The sequence below is a fragment of the Caenorhabditis elegans genome, chromosome IV (genome assembly GCF_000002985.6).
Source record: "Caenorhabditis elegans chromosome IV".
NCBI lineage: Eukaryota > Metazoa > Nematoda > Chromadorea > Rhabditida > Rhabditidae > Caenorhabditis > Caenorhabditis elegans.
Genome location: NC_003282.8, coordinates 7076281 through 7100168, shown reverse-complemented (window position 1 = coordinate 7100168; position 23888 = coordinate 7076281). Strand labels below are relative to the sequence as shown.

The 23888-nt window shown below is 36.1% G+C and overlaps 5 protein-coding genes and 12 non-coding genes across 24 annotated transcripts; 10 read left to right on the top strand and 7 right to left on the bottom strand.

Moving 5' to 3' along the window:
• Positions 1 to 550: 550 nt before the first annotated feature.
• Positions 551 to 685, top strand: ZC477.15. The gene has a single exon (NR_056118.1). It is a non-coding gene; the product is annotated as an Unclassified non-coding RNA ZC477.15 (non-coding RNA).
• Positions 686 to 1235: 550 nt separating this feature from the next.
• ZC477.16 lies at positions 1236 to 1598 on the bottom strand. The gene has a single exon (NR_056117.1). It is a non-coding gene; the product is annotated as an Unclassified non-coding RNA ZC477.16 (non-coding RNA).
• On the top strand, positions 1385 to 1627 carry ZC477.4 (uncharacterized protein; the record flags this gene model as incomplete). The annotated part of the gene is made up of 1 exon (NM_068705.1): positions 1385 to 1627. One exon carries the CDS (start codon positions 1385 to 1387, stop codon positions 1625 to 1627), a length of 243 nt encoding a protein of 80 aa, NP_501106.1.
• A 728-nt stretch (positions 1628 to 2355) lies between these two features.
• On the top strand, positions 2356 to 2376 carry 21ur-13939. Its single transcript, NR_056116.1, has one exon.
• A 747-nt stretch (positions 2377 to 3123) lies between these two features.
• On the top strand, positions 3124 to 3272 carry ZC477.20. Its single transcript, NR_056115.1, has one exon. It is a non-coding gene; the product is annotated as an Unclassified non-coding RNA ZC477.20 (non-coding RNA).
• Positions 3273 to 4045: 773 nt separating this feature from the next.
• 21ur-15532 lies at positions 4046 to 4066 on the top strand. The gene has a single exon (NR_056114.1).
• A 1836-nt stretch (positions 4067 to 5902) lies between these two features.
• On the top strand, positions 5903 to 14954 carry deb-1 (Vinculin; the record flags this gene model as incomplete). Of its 8 annotated transcripts, NM_001306814.4 has the most annotated exons (17): positions 5903 to 5959; positions 7143 to 7382; positions 7645 to 7752; positions 8372 to 8491; positions 8542 to 8739; positions 8787 to 9496; positions 9548 to 9655; positions 9757 to 9928; positions 10032 to 10339; positions 10548 to 10632; positions 10690 to 10882; positions 12498 to 12700; positions 13318 to 13692; positions 13741 to 13842; positions 13896 to 13986; positions 14070 to 14102; positions 14312 to 14838. In NM_001306814.4, 17 exons carry the CDS (start codon positions 5903 to 5905, stop codon positions 14479 to 14481), a joined length of 3273 nt encoding a protein of 1090 aa, NP_001293743.1. The 8 variants fall into 8 exon arrangements, with proteins under 8 accessions (NP_001293743.1, NP_501104.2, NP_001293744.1 ...); NM_068703.7 differs by lacking the exon at positions 7143 to 7382 and having other exon boundaries at positions 14312 to 14954; NM_001306815.3 differs by lacking the exon at positions 14070 to 14102 and having other exon boundaries at positions 14312 to 14481.
• On the bottom strand, positions 5951 to 5971 carry 21ur-14731. Its single transcript, NR_056113.1, has one exon.
• ZC477.17 lies at positions 6857 to 7005 on the bottom strand. The gene has a single exon (NR_056112.1). It is a non-coding gene; the product is annotated as an Unclassified non-coding RNA ZC477.17 (non-coding RNA).
• Positions 7950 to 8070, bottom strand: ZC477.18. The gene has a single exon (NR_056111.1). It is a non-coding gene; the product is annotated as an Unclassified non-coding RNA ZC477.18 (non-coding RNA).
• On the bottom strand, positions 11819 to 11968 carry ZC477.19. Its single transcript, NR_056110.1, has one exon. It is a non-coding gene; the product is annotated as an Unclassified non-coding RNA ZC477.19 (non-coding RNA).
• Positions 14955 to 15486: 532 nt separating the features above from the next.
• On the top strand, positions 15487 to 16473 carry rps-4 (Small ribosomal subunit protein eS4). Its single transcript, NM_068702.8, has 3 exons — positions 15487 to 15766; positions 15813 to 16212; positions 16314 to 16473. Exons 1-3 carry the CDS (start codon positions 15508 to 15510, stop codon positions 16432 to 16434), a joined length of 780 nt encoding a protein of 259 aa, NP_501103.1. The 5' UTR covers positions 15487 to 15507; the 3' UTR covers positions 16435 to 16473.
• On the top strand, positions 16239 to 16297 carry Y43B11AR.7. Its single transcript, NR_003459.1, has one exon. It is a non-coding gene; the product is annotated as a small nucleolar RNA Y43B11AR.7 (small nucleolar RNA).
• On the top strand, positions 16453 to 17952 carry Y43B11AR.3 (TruB_N domain-containing protein). Its single transcript, NM_068701.8, has 6 exons — positions 16453 to 16797; positions 16929 to 17023; positions 17068 to 17273; positions 17322 to 17473; positions 17517 to 17669; positions 17728 to 17952. The coding sequence occupies exons 1-6, from the start codon at positions 16562 to 16564 to the stop codon at positions 17891 to 17893; spliced, it is 1008 nt and encodes a 335-aa protein (NP_501102.4). The 5' UTR covers positions 16453 to 16561; the 3' UTR covers positions 17894 to 17952.
• nssp-41 (MS Related Protein) lies at positions 17903 to 18655 on the bottom strand. Its single transcript, NM_068700.8, has 3 exons — positions 18567 to 18655; positions 18375 to 18517; positions 17903 to 18245 (listed from the first exon to the last, which is right to left on the bottom strand). Exons 1-3 carry the CDS (start codon positions 18628 to 18630, stop codon positions 18105 to 18107), a joined length of 348 nt encoding a protein of 115 aa, NP_501101.2. The 5' UTR covers positions 18631 to 18655; the 3' UTR covers positions 17903 to 18104.
• A 1550-nt stretch (positions 18656 to 20205) lies between these two features.
• Positions 20206 to 20226, top strand: 21ur-12339. Its single transcript, NR_056109.1, has one exon.
• A 2929-nt stretch (positions 20227 to 23155) lies between these two features.
• 21ur-12928 lies at positions 23156 to 23176 on the bottom strand. The gene has a single exon (NR_056108.1).
• Positions 23177 to 23888: the final 712 nt, after the last annotated feature.

The window sequence follows — 23888 nt, the reverse complement described above, 5'->3', positions numbered from 1 at the left end:
AACTTCACGAAATCGTGGCAATGCGTGTTTTTGAAATTTTTACGTTACGATTGTTGTCATACTGTAAAACACTGTAAATACCTACATAATTCTTATAATGCCAAAATTTAAAATTCATATTTTGCCGCTATTTTCAAAGTTCGAGCAAAATAGGAACACGATTACTACCCATGCAACTTTAAAACCAATTTCAGCCAACTGTACATATTGTGAAAGTAACCAATTGGCAATTAGATTAGTTGCTATTTTAAAAGGATCTTCAACAAATTTACGAAAAAAAAATAAAATGAGGTTCCACAATTGTGATCCACATATTACAAATAAGAAAACGAGTACTGTAAATAACTGTTTTCAAGTTTTTTTTTTTTTGGATTTTTGGATATTGCCAAATGATAAAATTGAAATCTTCAACTCTATATCTTTTGTTGTTTATCATAAGATCCTAAACAGTGACCAGTTGAAAAGCGAACAGCCGTGTGTTTCAAACGAGTTTCCGTACAACAAAGTGTCATTTGTGTCCTCCCTTCTTCAATTCCTTTGCTCCTCTAAACAACAAACTGTTTGCTGCAGTCGCCTCCTTCTGCTCCAAGTGCATTACACACACTGTTTCACTGTCTGCTTCTCTCCGATCCAAGACATTTCTCGTTCCGTCTGTCTAAATCTCTTAATGATCGGAGCGAAGCCGGTAGAAGAAGATGAAGCTGAAGACTATGAAGAAGTATCCGAACTATTCCTCCGTTTTCTCTTTGTCGCCTCGCTTGCGATCTCTGCGACTTTTCGATCCTTGTGATGTCTAGGCGAGACTGTACCCAATCATTTTATCACTTTTCTTTTTATCACTACTAGCTTTTTGTAGATTTCATGGACTCGTTTTTTTGTGTTTGTATGTTATCTATTTTCCTGTAATAACCATTAAGTTTTATTTATTCCGATTGAAGTGCTACTACAGTAATCCTTCAGTAAGCTTCTACTGAGGAGCATTTTAGTTTTGAATCCTTCTATTTTATATAGTGTAGTTCATCAGAACTTGTATTTGCTGATATAAAAAAACAATTTCAGAAACAAAAACTATAATTTCAAGTTGATTTCTACTTTTTGCATGCAATATTTTTCTGAAAGTTGTGTGATCTCCAGAAACCCTGTTCTATTCCATTTTTTTCGAAGCGGCAAGCTTTTTTGTAAGCTAAGCAAAAGTTTTATCTCTATTTCAACGCTTTAAAATTTTGAATTTTTTCGCTGCCATTGGTAACTTGGCACGGTGCCAGACACGAACTCATCTTTAGAAAAGTGTGTAAAACTGCCAACAACTTCCCATTGCTGCTCTTGCTCCTATTCCCCATATCTTCACTCACACTTTTCCGCCACCATTCCAACTTTACACACTATGTCTCTCTGCTCCCCTCTAAAGATCCTCCCGGGAGCTTCATCATCATCTTCTTCCTCTACTGCTTCTTCACAAATCCGCCCACCCTCTCTCAGTCTCTCTGCTTCACTTTCGGAGGAGCTCAGAGTGGAAGAATGCGGCTCTCCTCGGGTGGGAGCAAAGGAAAGCTCTTTCTATTGCACTGAGCAACCAGCACAGAGCAGCTACTCCCGTGAAGACAAGCTATGTTTATTGCTACACTAGGCAGTTGGCTTTGTGGATAAAAGCCGGTTTTTGTGTGAGCAAAAGTTGGCATAATGTGCTGCATGCGGGGATAATTTGAATTTTTTAAAAATAAACATCTGAAATTAAGGTGAAATAAACAATAGTTGGAAATTTTCAACACAGTGGCCATGAAGCTGTATCTTGTAAGGAAACGTTTTTTTTTGGAATTATCGTTCCGGGATTCTTTTTTTTTAACTTGAACAGAAACATATATTTTGCAGGCGCTTGGTTAGGGCACAATTTTCAAACATGCCGGTTACAGTTTTCTAAAAACAAAAGGTCAGCTCTGTAATTTTTAAAATCTGAGGAATCAAGAAGCTCCAACTTTTAATAGGGTTTACTTTGAGCGTTTTAACTATCCTAGGATTATATTATTGTTCAGAATTTTATAAAATTACAAGTTTTTGAAAAGCTTAAAAAAAATAATTTCAGAAAAATAATTTACAGAAATCTAAAGCTAGTCTTGAATGTCTTAATGATTTTTGAATGAGTTTCACATGCACCATTACAAATAAAGTTACAGTTTCTTTTTTGCTATGGCATCATTTTTCAATTGAATATGTTTATATTTGTCAAATATTTGACGCTGTGTTAATTACACAATACAACTTCATTGAAAAAATTAAGATCTATTCTGTAATATTCTAAAAAAGCTAAAAACCTGTTTTACGTTATCCAAAAAGTAAGTTGCGTAATCTCATAGTTAATTTGGAGCAGATCTAAAATCTACAAGTTCCTAACTAATCCACCTGCCCATTGAATTTGTCTGCAAGCCTAACATCACACTTCAAAATTTTTCAACTCTCATCCAGATGCACCATATTCAACAGATGTTTCATCAATCAGACAAGGTCAACTCCTCCTTGTTCACACAACTTCCGATAGCTTTCAAATGAGTCAGTGCACAAATTGAGGCGATAATGTGTGAAGTTGAAAAGAAGTGAGAGAGGTTCAGGGTCATACTTCCACTGTTCAACTGACCGATATATTTGTGTGTGTTCCATTTAATATACGGATGCGGTAGTGGCTTTTAATTAACTGCCGTTTCAGGTTTTGTAGTGACCATGAATATGGAATTTAGACTAGCCGTACTGTGATTATCCTAGACACTTTATATTGAAAATCCAATATCCTAGAATTTCCACGAAAAATGGCAGAAGAACAAAACTTTTGTAATCAATTATTGTCTGTGTAAAATGTTTCTGAATATTTCGGACAATTAGACCGGCCTGAATAAGTATCTACCTAAAATGGGATAAATGGGAAAGCTACCACTAACCTTCTTCGAACTCTTGAAGTTCCTAAATGTATATCAATGGCCTGAACACCTCTTCCCTTTAGACAGAAATTTATAACTTGTAGACAATCTCTATTAAATATGCTTGTTCTCTCCACCTTTCTACACATTTATGATTGTTTGTTGTATGGTGCGACATTGTACGAGAGTAGTAGTAGTAGTAGTAGTAGTCGGTTCAGCTCCTTCTCCTCCTATTTTCGCCCTCTCATTCCCATCACAATTACGTAGCGCAATGTTTAGAGAGCATGGGAACCAAAGAGAGCGAGTGCGCGGGAATCAAGTGCACTAACTAACCCTAGAGAGTGAGAGGACACTTTTGACCCCTGAGAACATTTTATCAGTATTTTAGCTTTTTCTTAGTCAAAGACTGTTTTAAAGTTTAGAAGTTTAACATATAGTTTTTTTAATCCAAAGTTTTAAATCCAAACTTTAAATCCGATAAGTCTTACTCTCACAGCTCTCCCACATAAAATTGTCAGACCAAAAGTGGTGAAATCCTTAATTTTAAAAGTCGACCGGAATAAATTTATGTTACGAGTTTTATATTTTAATTGCGTTTCAATTCTTCCTATTTAAAAGTTCTCAAAATTCGAACCTGTAGTAGTACCCTAGATTTCTAAAACAGTCCACATTTTTTTGAAAATTTGGAAGTTTACCAAAATTTTGGCAGTAAAAAATTGGAAATTTACCAAAACTTTATGAAAGTGTGACAACCCTTAAACGCGTTATTTTGTCCAACGTATACAGATATACCCAAAATTATAAACTGTTACAACAGCTTGACCATATTGTTTTGTTCAAGACTCAATCATATTGTTCTCTCAACTATTAACTACCTATGTATTAACACATCCAGATATTAAAAGATTGATCTGCCCACAAAAAGTTAATCAATCACAAACACCCCCTCCACCGCCGACGTCACCGCTCCGATCTCTAACGGACCACCACCTGAAGTACACATTTAGTTGCCGTGGGTCTCAGGTGTTAATTGAAGATAGAAATACGTTGCAATTGTCTTGTTTACTATATACCTTTTGGTATATTTCAGTTACTATTTCATTAGCAAGATTCAAATGTTTTGCTAATTTTAATTTTAATAAACATCTGGTAGTTCAGTGTTGTTTTGAAAAAAAAGGTTGTTTCAGAATATTCCAATGTAAAATTTTAGAGCCATATTTCTTGAGTACAATTTTATATTTCGCGAGTACCGAATTACTACCGTACCCTTCCCCCATAATTTGAGGAATTTAAACTAGTTGGTCCCACTTGACCTTTCCCACCCAGACACCTACTTTCCTTCGTCACTCTGCTCTTTGTTGTTGTTTTGTGATGATGCTCGCCGAGTTTGCTGCTCCCTCCAGAATCACCATCATCATCATCACACACTGCCACCCACCCGACGCTTCTTCTTCTTCTCCGATCTCCGATCGCCTTTCTCATTGTCCAGAATCTCTCAAATCCCAATACTATTGATACATCATCCAACCCACGCACCTTTTCCGACCCTATCGTTGTTTCTCTTCTGTCGTTGATGATTTCTTCATCCCGACCCAGTCGCCGAGAAATATTTCTCGTTATTTCTGTCACTCTCTTATTTTTGAAGACTATCTCATCATCTGATTTGAATAGAATCCCCTACCCGAACCTGACCGCATAAGCCAACCCCACCCTCTTCCGCAATACCACAAAAGACGCGAATCGGAAGTGAACGGTTTTCGTTTGTCATCCTGCGTATCTAGGATCTTAATACTATCTCATTTTACTTCCTTTTGATTCTATTTGAATTGAAACAAATGTGTGGGTTGGTCAGGGTGTTGAGTTGAAGAAAAGAGACAAAAAAGAGAAAGCCAGCGCCACGAGACACGGACCTTCTTCAGTTTTTTCTCTCATTTTCTTTACGCTCTCTATGTTTTTTGTTTACTCTACCCCTTGTTGTCTACTCTGTTTTTTTGCATATATAATTTTTATACACTTTTTTCTTCAGTTCAAAAGTTTTTTTCACATATTTCAAATTTACTTAAATTTTTCAAAAACTTCCGTTTTTGTCAATTTTTTTTTACAAAAGTAGGGAGAGAACGTTGAAAAAATGATTTAAGTTGGTGTCTTTAGGCATCCATGTAAACTCGATAAATTTTTTACAACCTACAGAAAATCGGCGGTAGTCATCAACATAGGCAGGCAAGTATGACGCAGGCATCTACGCCTGAAGGCATGCCTGCGTGTCATGGGCATATTTATGTACAGATTTGGAAATGCTCCATTTTTAAAAATGAGAAACTTTTCATAATTATATTTTTTTTTCACTGTTTCTGTCCCAGACCAAATTCTCGAATAAATATTTTCAGAAAATTATATCGTTTTATAATGTTATTTTCAAAATGTTCAGCTCCCGAAAAAAATACCTTTTATTAAATTTGAATTTACGCTGACGTTTCCAGAAATTAAAGAAAAACATTATTTGTCTATTTTGGCAAACTCTACACAAATATTTAAATTTCCAAACTCCCCCATTTCCCGCCTAATCTTTTTGCTTTTCACCATGTTTACGACAATATTTACTTTTGTGAAAACTCGTATGAAAACTCTTATAAAATGCAGAATAAACACAAAAAAGGCAAACATCCCTCCCTCATTTTCATATTTTTTATATGTTTATCACTCCTCTCTTATCACTTTTTTGCTTCTATTTCGCCTCCGGTCCTTTCCACGTATTTTAATTCGATTACCGTGAATAATGATAACATTTGGAAGTTTTCAGGGGGTTTATGATTATATTTACGATTGCTTACCTACCCGCTTCAAATTCCTTTTCATTATAATTTGTAGCGTGTATTTGTAGAACTATTTCATTTTCAGATGTGCTAAGTGATCAGCTCAATAATCAGGCAGAGTAGGTTGAGAGTCATCGAAAAACCAACTAGGAAAAGCGGAAATAGATAAACAACGGACTGAAAATGCCAGTCTTCCACACAAAAACGATCGAGAACATTCTCGAACCCGTTGCTCAACAGGTTAGTTCTACAACCTTTACAACTAAACACTCAAAATTCATATAACAAGTGTGAAACAGTAAAAATATCATATTTTTCTACATATGTATTCCTGGAATGCTCCTGCATGTTAATTTTCTTAAATGTTTTCTTCTTCATCCATTGCTGTTTTAAACTAAAAATTTGATATTATTAAGCTCGAAAAATCTGTACAAATCTTACAAACCATCCATAAGTCTCAAGGAGGTTTCTTTCTGTTTGGATAATAGTAAAACGGAGGAGATATATAGAGACAGAGTGGTCTGCGTCTCTTTTTAACAACAAAATTCTTCGAGATTTTGGATAGATGGTTTGAACAGAATTTCTAGCAAGAGGGTCAAAACATTTGAAGCAATGTTATAGTAACTTCACAGATCAATTTGAACATAGGAAAAATATAGTTTCTTTAAAGAATTGTAAAAATCCATGAATAAGTTTCTGAATGCTAAAAATAAAACAACCGTACTTCCTTATTAATCTTCCATTCCCCTGTTCTATTTTGAGAGCTCATATCTCGGTTGGCTTTTTGGTTTTATCGAAAATTGACAAAAATAGAAAAAATACGTTAAAAATATTTTTTCTATATCTTCATAGTTAATCGATTTCTGATTAAAGTGAAGACAACCGAGATATAAAACGTTAAAGTAAAGCAGTTGGAATGCAAGTTTATTTGAGAAAATACAGTACATTTTGTCAGAAATTCATGTAAATCTAGGCCGAAATGAATTTGATATCTATTGTTAGCCTACACGGCATCCTGAACCTATAGGTATGCCTCATGCCTACAAGTAAGCCTGTAGGCAAAGGTTAAGTGACATATTTTCATGTCTTTAAAATGAGACGTAGGAAGGCCTAAATTTGTGTTTTTTTAATTTTAATAAAAGGTAATGTTTTTTTTCCAAATACCAATAAATAAAAATTAACTGACAAAGAGCAATAGTAATTTGATTTACAAACTTTTATCCGAAACGCCCCTACCTTTAATTGATCTTGCTTTACGTTTTGAATGATCTCTAAATATTTCCCTGTATGTTTTCCCCAGCCTGCAACATTTCTCCACAATGTACCAACTTCTACAGTAACCTGATGTCTTCTACTCCACAAGTATTCTCTTCTAATCGGATTCAACGTGTCTTTTTGTCCATTGTTTTCATCCGGTTTTCAGCTTCATTATGTGTTGGCAATGGCCGAGAAGAATGCGACAAGTGTGGATGAAGTCCGCCATCTTGGCACTTCGATGCCGAATCTTGATAGATTCGCCTCTCGATCTGCTCTTGCTCTTTCTCGAGCATCAAGTCGTCGTTCGATTCCTGAATACATTACTCCAGATACTGTCAGACACGTTGTTAATGACGATGATTGTCCTGTGTGTCAGTTGATGATGCCACGTGGAAAAGATGGATGTGTATGTGTTTAAGGGGTTCTCTTTTTTTTACGATAATGTTGTGTTTTGTCTTGTCAGTTTTACGTAATTTTGTCTATAAAATTTGTGAACTTCATTTTTTCAGCTGAAAAACACTTTCTGTGTAGGTGAGCTTTCACTATTGTCTCGTATTGTAACATTTGATATGTGTTAAACTAAGCCCATTTGAATATAGAAAGTTTATTCAGTTTGAGAGTTGGTAGTTTGAGACCATAAGAATCATGTTTTAAAATATTTTATTTAGGTCTCTCGACTGGTGATTCTTCACGAAGAAGCAAACGATGGAAACGCAATGCCCGATTTGACGGGACCAGTTGGAATGGTCTCGAGAGCCGTCGGAAACTTGATTCAGGTTAGTCTAGTTTGAAATAAGTTTTTGTGGTAAAAACATAAAAATATCTAAAAGAATGTATTGTACATTCCAAGTTTTTCAAATCGAAATTCGAATGAATCATTTCATACCCCCGCATTATACTTAATTTCCACCTACAACTTGTCATATAGTCATGTTTTAAAAATTCCAAAGTCTACCAATTTCCTGTCATTTTCTTTTTTTCCACCTTCTTCCACTTCTGTGTCGGCTCCTAATTCGTTGAGCCAACACACAACAATAGACAAACAAGTCGACAAATAATCGGGGCACCGACCAAGACGGCAAAAAAGACTATTTTCCTGAGCTTCTTCATCTGACTTTCACCTTTCCCATACTTTATTGTTTTTGCATGTACATAGAGAAATGATATAGGTGATTTATCATGAATAGGGACTATATTCATCGATCGATGACTTCACTAACACGATCCAGTGAAGAATATCGATCGATTTCTATGAGACGATCACTTTCTAAACGGTCATCTTGGGGAGATGATCAGAGAAGAAACAAAAAGGTAAATAGAGACTGCACCAATTTTTTTCAAAGGAAAAAAGCTAATTTAAAATCAATTACATAAAAATAAGAAATTGTGTTTCAGGTTGGATATGACACATGTGATCATTCAGATGACCGTATCCTCCAACAAGACATGCCACCAGCACTTCAGAGAGTCGAAGGATCATCGAAACTTCTTGAAGAAAGCTCATATTCCTTGAAGGTGGGTGTATTTTCTTGACTATTCTGAAACTTTAAATATTATTTATTTAGCACGATCCATATTCGGTACCTGCTCGCAAGAAGTTGATCGATGGAGCTCGTGGTATTCTTCAAGGAACATCAGCTCTTCTTCTCTGTTTTGATGAGTCGGAAGTCAGAAAGATCATCAGAGTCTGCAGAAAAGCAAATGACTACGTTGCAGTTTCCGAAGTCATCGAGTCAATGGCTGATCTTCAACAGTTTGTGAAGGTAATTTTTTGTTCTTGAACTGACTCTAATATATTCCAACTTTTCAGGACATCAGTCCGGTTCTTCACGATGTCACCAATGACGTTAACCTTCGTCAACAAGAACTCACTCATCAAGTTCATCGCGAAATTCTCATTCGTTGTATGGACTCGATTAAGGTCATCGCCCCAATTCTTATTTGCTCCATGAAAACATCTATCGAACTCGGAACCCCACATCCACGTCAAGGACACGCCGAGGCTATTGCTAACAGAAACTTCATGAGCCAAAGAATGACTGAAGAGATGAATGAAATTATTCGTGTTCTTCAACTTACCACCTATGATGAAGATGAATGGGATGCAGATAATGTGACCGTTATGAGAAAGGCTCTGTCTGCTGCCAAGTCACTTCTTACTGCTGCTCTTGATTGGTTGGCTGATCCACATGCAAGATCTGGAGCTGTCGGAGAGAAGGCTATTCGTCGTATCTGTGAATATGCTGACAGAATCTCTGCTCGTGCTCTTCCAGAGGATGCTCAAAGCATCAAGAGAAGCATCTTTGAGATTACTTCTTTCACCGATGAGCTTTGTAATTTGAGAAATAATGGACAACCTGATCGTGAGAATTTGGCCGCACAAACTGCCAGAAGACTCAAGGATCTTGTTGGATCACAGAACAGCTCTGGATTGATGGGTGATGCTCTTCAAAATGCTCAAAGACACGGTGGAGCAAATCCAGCTCACACAGCTGCTGGAAGATTGGAACAAGCTTTGAGGTGAATCAAATATTATTTTGAAACATTTTATAAGTATGAATATTATTCCAGATGGCTCGACAATCCAGGACTCGATGATGGAGGTCTCGGACTTCAGGCTCTTCGCCTCCTTACCGCTGACGCTCGCAAATTAGCTGATCGTTTGAACCCACAAGACAGGTACATTTCTTCTCTTTTTTATCAAATATCCACGCTTCATTTCAATCCTACCACACTGTGTATTTTGTCTATAAATCTCCAACCCATCAATCCTCTTTCAGAAACCGACTACTCGGCCTTTGCTCTGATATTGATCGATTGGCTGCCCAGCTTGCTGATCTTGAACGTCGTGGACTCGGAAACTCACCAGAAGCTCATCAAATCCGCAATCAACTCAAGAATGCACTCCGTGATTTGGGAGACTTTATGAGAAGAGTTCTTACCGACCGTGTTGTCAGTTTTCCTTTATTTTATCCCTTTGTAATTGCTCATTAGTTTAAGAAAGCTTTGAGATGACCAGCTTTGCCATAATTCCAAAAATGTTACTATTTTCTAGGTTGATGATTTCGCCGACATCACGACGCCACTCAAACAATTCGTGGAGGCCGTTCACGCCGACCCATACGATCCAAACCGTGAGCAGAACTTCGTCGATAAGTCTCAACGTCTCACGGATCACTCTCAATCTATGACCACCACTGCTCGTCTCGTTGCCTCTTGCGGACCATCAAAGAGCAAGAAGACTGTTGAAGCAATTCTTGATACTGCTGAAAAGGTTGAACAGTTGACACCACAACTTGTTAATGCCGGACGTGTTAGACTTCATAATCCAGGATCTGAGCAACACTTTGAGAATATTCACAAGTAAGTGTGTAGTGTAAAAAGATTTGAAATTGAAAGGGGAAATTCAAATTCAATTGCATTTCAAGTGCTCTCAGTCAGTTGTAACATAAAACGTTAAACACACTTTGTGGTTATTTTTTCGATTTTTATTTTTTTGCTGAATGTTTTTGAAACGTAAAACTTTAAATTAAATTAAATTTTCCTTTTTGTTATCAATCCAAACTTTTAGACAATACGCTGACGCTCTCCACCGTCTTCGTTCTCACGTCGACGACGCCATTGACACCGGAGAGTTCGTTCGTGCTTCTGAAACAGTAAGTTTATTAGAAATTTTAAAAATCTACCGTGTCACATTTATCTGTAAATTGTAGGCTATGCGTCGTTACACCAACCACTGTGAGGGAGCAATCAATGGAGCTGATGCGCATGGATTGGTCAATAACAGTTCACAGATTGCCCGTCTCGGAAACCGCGTTTTGATGACAGCTCAGAATGAGGCTGATAATTCAGAAGAACCATCGTTTGTGTCTAGAGTCAGAAATGCCGCAGATCAATTGCATAATGGTGAGTTTAAGATTTTTGAAAACTACGTAAAAAACTTATCGGGTATTTTTGAAATGAAAAATGAAATACATAAGCCCGGAGGGCTCGCTAGTCGTTTGGTTATGAATCTTCAAAATACGAGCGACAAGTTTCAATTTGAATCAATGTCGTTTGGTTATGAAGTGCCTGCTACACCCGATTACAACGAAGACATGTCGTGAGCGAAGAAATTTGCTGAAAATTGCCATTTTCTGGCATTATTTAAAGGTTATTAATACCGTATTTTCTCTATCAGCGATGCACCCCATTGCTCAACTTTGGCTACTCATATCTTGATTACCTTTAGTTTTGATAAAATATTGTCAATGGACATATCATTTTCATTTCTTTCTCTATATGTTTGTAATTTTTTATTTTGTGAAATCTTCACAACCAAAAGAGATGTAAGCTTTAAAAGTTCATCAATACACTAATAGAAACATTTCGGCAGGTTGCCAAATATCATCGAGAAGTGATGACTGGGTACCAGATCAAGAATCTACACTTGTAAACTTTCATAGGATTGAACCGATAACAGATCACTATTACATTTTTCCTATTAGTGATGCTCTCCAATCAGAGTTAGTGTTGAACTCAAAATGACCAATTGAAAAATTATATCGCGATAGGAAAATTAATATTTATCCAAATTGCGAATTATGCCACTGACATCATTTTTTCTTTCAAGAACCTGACAACTTTAAGAATTAAAAAAAAATGACCTGTCAATATTTTTTTCTCAACCCCCGTTCGTCCCAAGTCAAAATGACAAGTTGATCCTACCGAGTTGTCGTTACCAAACAGTTTAAATAGAAGTTAGAGAGAATAAAAGAAAAAAATGAAAAATTTGTGGGAGGATGATTGTTGACATTGACGTTCATCTTACTCTCATTCTTCATTCTCTCACTTTCTTTTTTTCCGCTTTTTGTTTGTGTGCTCCTTGTAATTTTTCGACGACGATGGGAGCAAACGGGAAGCTTTTCGCCTACCTTCGAGTTCCCACAAACTTCTTACTTTGAAGTTACTAGAAACTGTTTTTTTCTAAAATAGGAGCCTCGATAGGTTTTACATGAAAGTAGTTCAAAAAAAATTATCGTAGGCACAAAACGCCTACCCGTGCCTACAGCCAACTTTCATAGCATGTTAACCTTGCCCCGTAGGCACGCAAGTAGGCATACTTTTTTCTTAAATAGAACACCTAATATTGTGTCCAAAAAGCGCGATGTTCAAAATTTTAAAATCTTCTGAATAGTAAAAAAATATGATTCCCTGAATCACAAGTTCTAATGCCATATTTTTCTGTTTCTTTCTCTCTCTTTCTAACTTATTCTGAAACTCTTTCAAACTAAAATATCTCACAGGGGGGAAATGATGCCTATCAATCGGTACTCATCGTCAGTCTCCGATCATTACGACTCATCAGACGAGTACGATAATTATAGTGAGCAAAACTATGAATATGTGTATAAAACTCGTCTGGTGCCCTTCAATCCGCAGGTTCTTATTAGTAAGTCTGGAAGAGAATGGAAATTCAAAAATAGTCAATTATAAACCAAATACTAAAATCTGAAATTCTTGTTAATCATTCTTATTTCAGCCATCCCACCAATGGTGAACAATGCCAAGCAAATTGCACAGAACCCACATGACCAATATGCTGCACAGAACTGGCGTGGAACTAATGATCATTTGTTGAACAGTGTGAGAGCAGTTGGAGATGCAATTACAGGTGTACCAATGAGCAATGGAAGACATTCAAGCTATCAAGAGAGCATTTCCCGAGCTTCACCTTACAATCCAGTGAGTTTTTTCGTGGATATCCTTCTAGGATCTTTGAACTATTGCGACGTTCAACTTTTTCTTCGCACTTTCTGATACTTCAACAACCAGTGTTCAGATTTCCGCCTCTCACCAAAGATCATCTTTGACCCCATAATTCAGATAGGCATAGTAAATAGAAACTTTTTCTTTTTGTTTGCTCCTAGCGGCCGTGAGCACAAGAATGTTCAGATCATGCAGAAGATCTGATTGATTTCAAGGAGTTCGTTGATAACGGTTAATAAATATTATGAATGCTCATGATATCACGATGGGTCATTGAAGGTTGAGGACTGTGTTTCGGATAAAATAAATAAATTGGTAGGCATAGGCGCAGGTTCCTGCCTCATGCCTGCCTACCTCATTTATTGTTTACAGTGTACCCAAACTTTTAGTTAGAATTGGCAGAAGTCATGAGATAGATTGAGCTTGCGAGAGGGAAAATAGATATTAAAATAGCCTAGTCATCCCCTCCAAGATCGCCTCTCTCCCGGAAAAAATTAGAAATGATAAGAAAATAAGACAAGGAACACAACTTTACAGCAATAGTTTAGTTTTCAAGTTTTCCAAAAATCTACTAAAAAAAACTATTTTTCCAGCCACCACCATCATCCCAAGTGATCCGAAGTGTCAATGCCTCACCACCAACAGCTCCAATCATTCACAATAAGATGATCATCCGAGAAGATATTCCAGCTCCACCACGCCCACCACCACCAGTTGAACTTTCCCCACCACCACGTCCACCACCACCACCAGAGTATGATGAAGAGGAAGAGACACGTGCATTCTGGGAGAGATATCCATTACCACAGGCTTCACATCAGCCAATGCTTGCCGCTGCTCACAATTTGCACAACGAACTGAAACAATGGAGTTCACAGGAGAACGATATTGTGGCGGCTGCGAAGAGAATGGCCATTCTGATGGCTAGACTATCACAGTTGGTTAGAGGTGAAGGTGGAACTAAGAAAGTAAGTTTTGTAGAGAAGAAGATAGTGATCTTAATGTTAAATTTAAAGGATCTCATCAATTGCTCCAAGGCAATCGCAGATTCTTCTGAAGAAGTTACCAGATTGGCAGTTCAACTTGCCAGACTTTGCACAGATATCAAGATGAGAACGGTGAGCATTTAGTTCATTCTATCTAAAGATTTAAAATTTATTTTCATTTTCAGGCACTCCTTCAAGTCTCAGAAAGAATTCCAACGATAGCTACACAATTGAAGGTCTTGTCAACAGTCAAGGCGACAATGCTCGGATCAGCCAGTGAGTTGGAAATTTATTTTTTCGTTGTTGAAATTATTTTAATTATTTTCAAATTTGATTTAAATTATCAGAACCCATTTCAGATGTCATCGGCCCATACGGTCAACCAGTCGAGGGTAAATAATTGATTTTCAAGAGTTTCGGAAACTAATTGTGTGATTGAATTTGAAGTTTTTGTCCCATTTTAATACAACTTAACAATTCTCGCGTGAATTTGAAAATTGAACGACAACATAAAACATCGAGTGCCTTAACCTTCCGATTCCCTTGATTCTCCTAATATTTCCGTTTTTCTACTCTTTAAAATAATTTTCTTGAATTTCAGGCAGCGAAGAAGATGATGAAGCAATGCAACAATTGGTGCATAATGCTCAAAACTTGATGCAATCTGTGAAGGATGTTGTCCGTGCTGCTGAAGCCGCCTCTATTAAAATCCGTACCAACTCGGGACTTCGTCTCCGTTGGCTCCGAAAGCCAATGTGGTCCAACTTCTAAATCCCCGTTCATTACCGATTCTCTTTCTTCTCAATCAATGTTTTGCATATTTTATGTATTTTTCTACTGCTTTGCTAGTCATTTAAATTTTTTGCATAATAATTTTTTTTCATTCTTAATAATGTTACTTTTCAGTTTGAAATTGCTCCAAATCTTCCACTCTCCTTTCCCCATGAATCCCTCGAAAAAGTGCCTTTTGCAACAAAAATACGTCTTTTCTACTCATTTACTGTCTACTGAAACTGCCTTTCGCTGGAATTATTCTTAAAAACTCCCCATATTTCCAATTTTTTCTTTCCAGTAGTTTTATCAGTAAATGGTCGTTTAATGTTTTTCAAAAGAAAAATTATCGAATTTGTGTAGAATGTAATTTTTATTTTTCAATTTCTTTTTTTTAGTCGCCTTTGTTTCTCCTTGAAATATTGAACAATATCGATTTTTTGTGAATAAAAACATTTAAACCACTAAAAAATTTCTTGATTTTGGTCTTAAACTACGAAAATGGAACACAAAATCTGAATATACACGAACTTCTTCGATAGGATCAAGAAAAATAGAAATAACATTTTCAGCATATTAAAAATAATTTTTTATAGTTTAATTTATTAAAATTTTTCATTGAATGTACTGATAACGAAACAAAATTCATCGAAATCGTGTCGCAGCATAAATAAAATTGTTCGTTGGAGAGGAGTTCACGACAGAGAGTGCGACAGGGCACGCTTTCTTGCGTCCAAGGGACAGCCAGTTGTACAGCTGCCAGGTCTCGCAGCGAAATTGATTTTAGGCCAGACGCAAGGAAATTTTTAGAGAGATTTTTCCTATTTCTCCTGTTCTCAACGCAAAATTTTTTAATTTTTTCATATTTTAATGAAATAACGATGTTAAATATCATTTTTGAGCGATAGTTGTGCTATGTAGTTAATCTGTTCCATTTTATGCTTACTCTCACTATTTTTATCATTACATTTTCGTGATTTCTCATTTTAAAGTTCAAAATTCCAGCTTGAGGTACACACTTGAAAAATGAGAGGACCAAAGAAGCATCTTAAGCGTCTCGCTGCTCCAAGCCATTGGATGCTCGACAAACTCGGAGGAGTCTTCGCTGTTCGTCCAAACCCAGGACCACACAAGCTCCGCGAGTCCCTTCCACTCAGCTTGTTCCTCCGTAACCGTCTGAAGTACGCTCTCAACTACACCGAGGCCAAGAAGATTCTCACCCAGAGAGTTGTCCGCGTCGACGGAAAGGTCAGAACCTGCCACAAGTTCCCAACCGGATTCATGGGTAATTATAATTTGTATTCTTTCTAGTTTTGTATTCGCGTTTTCAGATGTCGTTGCCATCGAGCGTACCAACGAGTATTTCCGTATGCTCTACGATACCAAGGGAAGATACGTCGTCCACAGAATCCAAGCTGCCGAGGCCGACTTCAAGCTCTGCAAGGTCAAGTCTGTCCGCACCGTCAACAAGGGAGTTCCAGTCCTCACCACCACTGACGGACGCACCATCCGCTACCCAGACCCACATGTCAAGGTTAACGACACCATTGTTTTCAACATCAGCACCCAGAAGATCACCGACTCCGTCAAGTTCGAGCCAGGAAATTTGGCCTACGTCACTGGAGGACGTAACGTTGGTCGTGTCGGAATTATCGGACATCGTGAGCGTCTCCCAGGAGCATCTGACATCATCCACATCAAGGATTCTGCTGGACACTCCTTCGCCACTCGGTAAGTTTGCCTAAAAGGCTAAAGGAGAATGAAGGTCGGGGGCCGCGAGGGTCGTAAAAGTCCGGCTAAGGTTGGTTGCTAATTCAAATTTTTCTTTTCAGTATCTCCAACGTCTTCGTCATTGGAAAGGGAAACAAGGCTCTCGTCTCCCTCCCAACTGGAGCTGGAATCCGTCTCTCAATCGCCGAAGAGCGTGACAAGCGTATGGCCCAGAAGCACTAAACTGTTGTTTTTGTTGAAAAATAAAATTGTTAATCTAAAAAACGACTTAATCTTCAAAAGGGAAATTGTTTTAGCAAACCTATCGCTTTGAGATATGAGACTAGTCTTAAAGTTTGCATTTTTGGATATGGGTCATCTTGATATTTGGAAGTCTTTGTCCGGTGTTCTCTGTGTTTATAAGCACTCGGGAATTTCCTCCGCTGGGTTGATCAAGCTGATTACTCGTAAGATCGCCGAATCTGTCTCTGATATTGAATCTACTTCTCGAATTCAACTTCCTCTGATCTCCATCCCAGTCATCGAAGCTCATGAAAAGTCAGGCGCTCTAGTAGTCGTCGGCCGGAATGAAGTGGCTGATTACAGGTAGTCGTAATTTAAAATATATCAAAGTTAGAGCAATAACTTGATTTTGGAAAATTTAACATATTTTAGCCAAAAATTTGGTTATTCACAAGATCTGCATAAAAACGAGAAGAATGTTCTGTTATTTTCAGATATCATCCACTTGTGTCTGGCAGATCAATCAGACAAGAGGACATTCAATTGGTAGACGTACTACCGTTGGCCACAAATAGTTCTGGAGTCTGCTGTAAGGTAGAATTAATAATTTTCAAAACAAATTGATATTTTCAGTGTTCGGTGTCAATGATGGTTGTGAAAGTATTCCAGAACTCATGTCAAAGTCATGGACAAATGTGTATCGAATCGATGGAATTATAAAAAAGTCGGAAAATATAGACGTTTCGAAAATTTCAAAGCATCGAATTGAGAAAGTTTTGTCACGCTTGGAATCTGAATTTCGTAGTGCCTCATTTCGTCATGCCAATGTAGATATGGAGGTGATTATTCGAGATTCTTGTATAAATATATAAAAAAAGTTATTTAAGAGTTCAGAAGCATTTGAATTAGCTCGTCGAGGAGTTCCACGGGCTCAGCTACCCGGTTCACAAATAGTTTATTCGATTGATTTGAATTGGTTCCGATCACCAAAATTCTCTGTGACAACTCAATGCTCTGGCGAAGACGATGAAATGCTCAGGTTTCCCGTTTTTAAAATCCCGTTTTTGAAATGTTATGTTCAGACAATTGATTGAGCACATTGGTTCAAACCTTGGTACCGAGTCTACGACAATTCGACTTCAGAGACAGAATTTTGGACCATTTGGAAGTGACAATGCACTGTTAGAAAAACAAATTAATCTACAGAACATTGCTAGAAATATAATTCTGAATCGGTATGTCAAAATAATAGAAATACCATAAATAGCACACATTAATTAATTTGTTTTTCAGAAAAATCATCACTTCCGAATCAGTTAACAAGAAGATTGTATCAGAAAGCGTTGAGCCGGAAGATTCAACAAAAAATCGGGAGATTTTCGATGGTTTCGGATTGAAAGAATCCACAAAACTGGATGATTACGATGCAATGAGACCAGCATGGCCGAGAAATTATTAATTCTTAATTCTATTCTCGAATTTATTATTAAAAATAAACTGAAAAAATAGGTTAGATACGGAAAGTAGTAGAACATGATGTATATGCATATAGTTTGAGTTAAATTTAGAGAAAAGTATGGATGTGACGAACTTATGATTTTTTATGATAACAGAGGGGTGGGAGAGAGAGAGGGAACGATAAAATAATTAAATATAAATTAAGTTATCATTCAATATCTAACAGCATGTAGGACAAGGACGGCGACGGCGAGAAGTTGAGCTGAGAAAGTTGTTGAGCTTTTTGTAGTTGTTTCGATAGTTGGAGATGAAGCAGGAATATCTGATGAATGGACTGGGACAACAGTAGATACCTGGAATATTATTAATTAAAACAGTTTTGCAAACTAGCTCAATAAGATTCGAAAATGTTTCAGACTACATATTAGATTCTTTTTAAAACAGTACTACAAATCTGCCTCCGTTTTTCCAGCAGAACTCACATCGACAGCAGATCCTCCAGCAGATTTTCCGGTAATTTCTTCTCCAGCTTCTTTATTTCCATCTCCTCCAGCAACTGCACCAGTCACAGCAGGTTCAACTGGAGCTGGTGATGCTTCTACGACAGCAGGAGCAGCATCCTCAGCTGAAAATATTAAATAGAATGATGAATATAATACTTATTAATTGTTTACCTTTTACTACTGCGAAGATCATTGAGATGGTGGCAACGAGAAGGAATGATGTGCCAAATTTCATCTTGATATTGGAGAGAAATTGAAGGCTGAAAATTGAAACAAAATAAATCTAGAAACTATGTTCAAAGTAGAGGAAGAATTGAGAGTAAGAAGAAGAAGAACTGAAAACTCGTGGAAATTGTGTCTGCAGATGACATAAATGTTCATATTTATGTACTGTAAATTTTCCCACGGAAAGATACGAAATATGGAAATAAGTTTTTCCTTTTTGACGACAACAAAACCGACCAGTAAAATTGAGAAGAACGAATGAAAGAAAGAAATACAAAAAACGACGAGGAGGAACCGGGGGTGGTTGTGCAAAACCATCGCAATTTTATAGATATATTCGAATCGAAATGAATCGTGAACGTTTTATCGTTGATTCCTCCTCTCTTCGTATGGACAGTACCGATCATACATACACACAAAAAGTGAGAGAATTGGAGGATTACTGTGATGAGTTGAGTTGATGTAGAATATTGATCTTTTCGAAAACTTCTGGTTTCGAGAGAAATCATGTCCAATTGGGAATTTATAGAACATTTATTATCGAAATACTCTTTACTTCATAAAATTTGGTACTGGCAACTTCAGATCGCTGCGGGATTCACTAGAAAATTATGGGGCTTTAAGTTATGTTTTCAGAACGAATACGTTTGCTTCAGACGTTCGCTTGTAACTGGATATAGGTTACCAATATTGTGAATGGGATAATACGGAAATTATTTCTAGTCTAGAGGGATGTTTACAGCTGAAAATAAGCTATTACGTAGACATCAAACTTATGAGAATTTTCGCTATATTGCGCGGATGGGTCTCGCCACGCTGTCAGCGAGTTACTTTAAACGTGGCGAGACCCATGCATAAAAGATATAGCGAAAAATATAACTTAAATAACCCGAAATGTTTTGAGAGAAAGTGTTGGTTCTACCCAGAAATATCAGAAAATGACTCATTTTCTCATAAACAACTCGAGGAAAATCAGAGGCTATTGAATTTTTTGACAATAGCTTTAATCAAAATTCCTATTGAAGAATACCGCTATTCATTTGATAAAGAATGAAGATTTTTTGAGATGAAAAAAGTAAAAACACAAGAACATAGAATATTGTATTGAGTTGAACAAACTTTCTAGCATGATTTCATATATTTATATGGATAGTTTGTCATAAGATAGAAATTCGTCGAAAAACGGGAAAATCTGATGAATGAAGAAAACCAAAGTCGAATAAATAAACACACGTGGAAACCGAGAACAATAAGACCTCCATGCAAGAACTTGTTTCAAGACTATATGTTTATTGATCATTCAGATTAGTCAACTGATTTCAAATAACATTATTTGTCGAATGAACCAAAATAATACAACTTAATACAACATCAATTCTAGATGCCATTTTTTAAGTCTTAATAACATTAAAACATTCGTGGTTCAGAATTGATTTGGCTTCAAACTAAAATTTATGCACACGGATGACCTAAATCATACAATGCATACCAATTGAGTATTTCTAGAAAGCTTTTTCTAGAGCCTAGAAGCTTAGAAACACATTTTCATTACCTTGATATCTAGTAATGCTCAAAAGCGAATCGATCCGATTTTCGCAAAACTCGGTGATATACAATGTAGAGAGTGGCCTAATCTGCCACAGAAAGCTGGCAAACAGTTGCAGAAAACTGGGACGGTTTTCCAAAATAGGATTACTTCTTTGCTTGAAATCAAGAATCAAAACCGAGTAAGGATCAAATTCTCGAAAAGGTACATAATTTGTTTTCGAATGAAATCCAAAGTTCTAGTACTAAAGCTGTCGTCTACCTACCAGCTTCTGCATTCTGATGAAGCACGAATGAAAAACTAAAAATCCCAGAAAGATGTGTATTTCTTGTTGCTCCACCCCCCTCGTCTTCCAACTGAACACATGTGTGAACACGTATTTTGGTTATTTTTTGTGCTCCTCTCTTCAAACGCGCGCGCAGAAAACATATAGAAGAGCAGGAAAAGCGAGTAGAAATCTAATTGAGAATTCTGAAAAGAAAAAATACACGAACAGGCTAAAAAAATGGTCTTAGGAAGAAGAATGTAAAATAGCAAAAAGTTCACATAGACGTTGAAACACATTTTTATGGGTGTCAATTGGTAAGGTTACGGTATGTTTATAAAGCATCAAAGTAATATGGAAAATGGGGTTTCAGAAATCTATTTCTGAAACATTTTTCGACAAACAACACGAAGCATGAATCAGCTGATGTCTATATAATTCAGGAATTCAAGTTCTTACGGTAAATAGTAGTTATCAACATAGTTTTGAAGAAAGTTAGTTTTTAAATTGTCCGATAACACCAAATTGTGATAATTTCCAAAAATAATATCTATCTTTTTGCCTCAATCGGAAATGTTTGCTATTTTTTATTTAACTATGATATTAAACTCTTAAAACCAGACAGAATATTTTTTAAAAACACTGAAAATCTTGAAAGAATATTCCAGAAAGGGATTCGTTGGATGAATGAAGAATGCATGTTCTTATTCTCATTTTCTCTTCTCAATAATCCATCTTTTCAATTTGATATTCTATTCTCATTTGTCCCGTCTTTCTTTCTTTCCCATTCCCGAATGGAGAAGAAAAAATTAGGTATTCAACAGAATTGTTGCAGAATATTATGAATAAAGAAGTAATTGAAAGATGGAACATCTGTTGACATCTGTAACTATGAGAGAATGGAATATGAGTATTAAAGAGTTTGTTACTTTTAAATTTGACAAATTTAATTCAGTGAAAACCAAGCTTTCCTAGTAGGCAAAAAAAGCCTGCCTGTTTACCGTTTAGGCAAGCTACGCCTGCCTTGTGTCCACACTCTGTCCTACTTTCTTTTGTAAAAATTAAATGATTTCTTATTTGAAGGTGAATGAGAAAGTAGGCAGGCAGGCGTGCCTAGTTATCGCTGTATGCCTATTTATCTTATTCTCTTCTTCGACGCCTAGATCTATGAATACAGACTTATTATATCTTTTGTAGAATCAAAAAAAATTATTATTGTATCCGTTAATCACTGAATACATCTCATTCTCAGAAAATATAATAAAAATCCAATTGGAAAACTTCCGTCAGAACAATATCAGAAAAATACAAAAACATGAGACAATTGGTACGACATGATGAAGACACGGAAAACAAAAATGTTCAAAAACTAACATTTTGGTACTGAAAAAAAGAAACATAATTGTATAGACTCCAGTAAGTGCAATGGAATAAAAAACTTAAGAAATGCCGAGAAAAGGCTGGATTTAGTCGCCACGCAACGAAAATATACAGAGGTATGTAGATAAAATGAATGTTTCTTTAAAATAATAATAATAATAATAAAACGGCTTTACTTTCGAAAAATGTGACGTTACAAAAAAAGCAAATCTCTTCGGCAAATCTACGAGACTGCTCATTCCGAAATGATAACTCAAATTTTAAAATTAAAAAAAAAGTATTAAAAAAATGTAAAAATATTTTATTAGTTTAAAACTAACATTTTTCCTATTGAAAAGCTTGAGAAAAATATAAAAAACTGCCTAAACGTTTTTACTAAGTTAAAAAAAACTGAAGCTTGATGCTTGAAAACACGATCTTGTGCTTACCCTACTGGCGAGTTACGTTCCAATAACGGTTCAGATTATCTGTTTTCATATTTAAAAACTTTTATTGAGCAAACCGCAAACCTTACTTTGGATTCCAAAGTTTGGAAATATGTGACAATTTCACTGCCCGTGATCAAGAACAAAAACATCAATACTCAAATCTCGATATGAAAAAAAGTAGATTGTCTGGATTCAATCAGTTGATGGGCTCAGCATAGTAAGATCGCCTTATAGTCAGTGCCTAGTTTTATCCCTCTTCATCTTTATTTTCTTTTAATTTTCACTGCTTTTCCGTAAACAGTGAGTGGGTGTAATACCCAACGGAAAAAGCGATTTGTGATGTGGAGATGGGCGGTGACACATTATTTTTCTTTCAAATTACATTTTTTTAGCGTTACGAAGAAGATAAAAACGAGGATTTCAAAGAGCTGGAGAAACAAAAAAGGACTATATAGAAAAATGGATCTTGAAAGTTTGAAAGGAATCAGCTGCAACTTTTTCCACACCATATTTTTAAGAAATTCTTGTTGAAAAGGTCCAATGAAAAGCACAAGGAAAGGAATGAAAGCACAAAATGGTGATCTCAATTTTCTTTTGCCTCCTCCTCATTTTCTGCCTTCTTCTTATTCTACCAATGCAACTGGAACCAGAAGATATCCTGGGGAAAAACTTGAAATTTGACACCAATTTTTCGTCGCTTTGCATTTGCGTTTTTCCTCGTTTTTTGTCTTTCTCATTATAAAAGGCCAATTTATGATGTTTGGTGAAGTTATTCGTTATAACGAGAATGATGAAATACTCATGCAATACTAGTTTAATGTACAGAATGTACAGATACTGTAGGAAGCATTATTAAAATGACGTCACAGGTGGCATTGCAACTACAACGGCCGTGGTCACAACTAAAAATAATTATCTGTGAATTTCAGAAAAAGAAATAAATTGGATTTTTCAGTTGAAAATATAATATAAATTCACAAAACAGTAAATAAATTTTCTGAACAGAATATGAGAAAAAGTTCCAAAACGTCCGCTTACCATAGTTATTGAAACAATACATTTCTTAAAAAAGGTTCCGTGTTGTATCTATAGGCACACTGAGTCACAATAATTAAGAAATGAGAAAAAATAATCCTAGCACCTAGCTGCTTGTTATAACATCTAATTTTTCTCACTTTTTTGGTTCAAATATTATTTAAAAATATTTAATTTCATCACTTGTTTTGGTTTTTATCATATTTTTTTTCAGCAAAAAAATTATTCACTAAAACCCATTTTGTCTATCATTGTGCAGGAAATTAGAAAAAAAAACGCAAAAATAAATCAGAAAACAGTATCAACAAATACAATGCAAAAATACAAATCTCGAAAATTTTGGAATAATAATAATAATAATAATAATAATAATAATAGTACTAATAATAAAATGAGATGATAACAATAATAATAATACTGGGGGTATTGGGGGTAAAACCACATGAAAATATTCCCTATACATTCATTTTTTTGAATAGATGAATTGGTTATTGGTGTATTTATTGGAATAGGGAGGAAGACAATTGGAAAGCAAAAGTGAGAATGGGGTGGTGGATTGATCAATCGGCAAACTATTTTTTTGTTCAAAAAAGTTTATGAAATTAATTTCGGTG

Excerpts from the sequence above, each read along its gene's own strand:
- Y43B11AR.3 (NM_068701.8), top strand. The coding sequence starts at position 16,562 with ATGGGTCATCTTGATATTTGGAAGTCTTTGTCCGGTGTTCTCTGTGTT. Across the intron at positions 17,274-17,321 it reads ATGCCAATGTAGATATGGAG|AGTTCAGAAGCATTTGAATT; the intron begins GTGATTATTCGA and ends AAGTTATTTAAG. Across the intron at positions 17,474-17,516 it reads GAAGACGATGAAATGCTCAG|ACAATTGATTGAGCACATTG; the intron begins GTTTCCCGTTTT and ends TGTTATGTTCAG.
- nssp-41 (NM_068700.8), bottom strand. The coding sequence starts at position 18,630 with ATGAAATTTGGCACATCATTCCTTCTCGTTGCCACCATCTCAATGATC. Across the intron at positions 18,518-18,566 it reads GATCTTCGCAGTAGTAAAAG|CTGAGGATGCTGCTCCTGCT; the intron begins GTAAACAATTAA and ends TAATATTTTCAG. Across the intron at positions 18,246-18,374 it reads CTGGAGGATCTGCTGTCGAT|GTATCTACTGTTGTCCCAGT; the intron begins GTGAGTTCTGCT and ends ATAATATTCCAG.
- rps-4 (NM_068702.8), top strand. The coding sequence starts at position 15,508 with ATGAGAGGACCAAAGAAGCATCTTAAGCGTCTCGCTGCTCCAAGCCAT. Across the intron at positions 15,767-15,812 it reads GTTCCCAACCGGATTCATGG|ATGTCGTTGCCATCGAGCGT; the intron begins GTAATTATAATT and ends TCGCGTTTTCAG. Across the intron at positions 16,213-16,313 it reads GGACACTCCTTCGCCACTCG|TATCTCCAACGTCTTCGTCA; the intron begins GTAAGTTTGCCT and ends TTTTCTTTTCAG.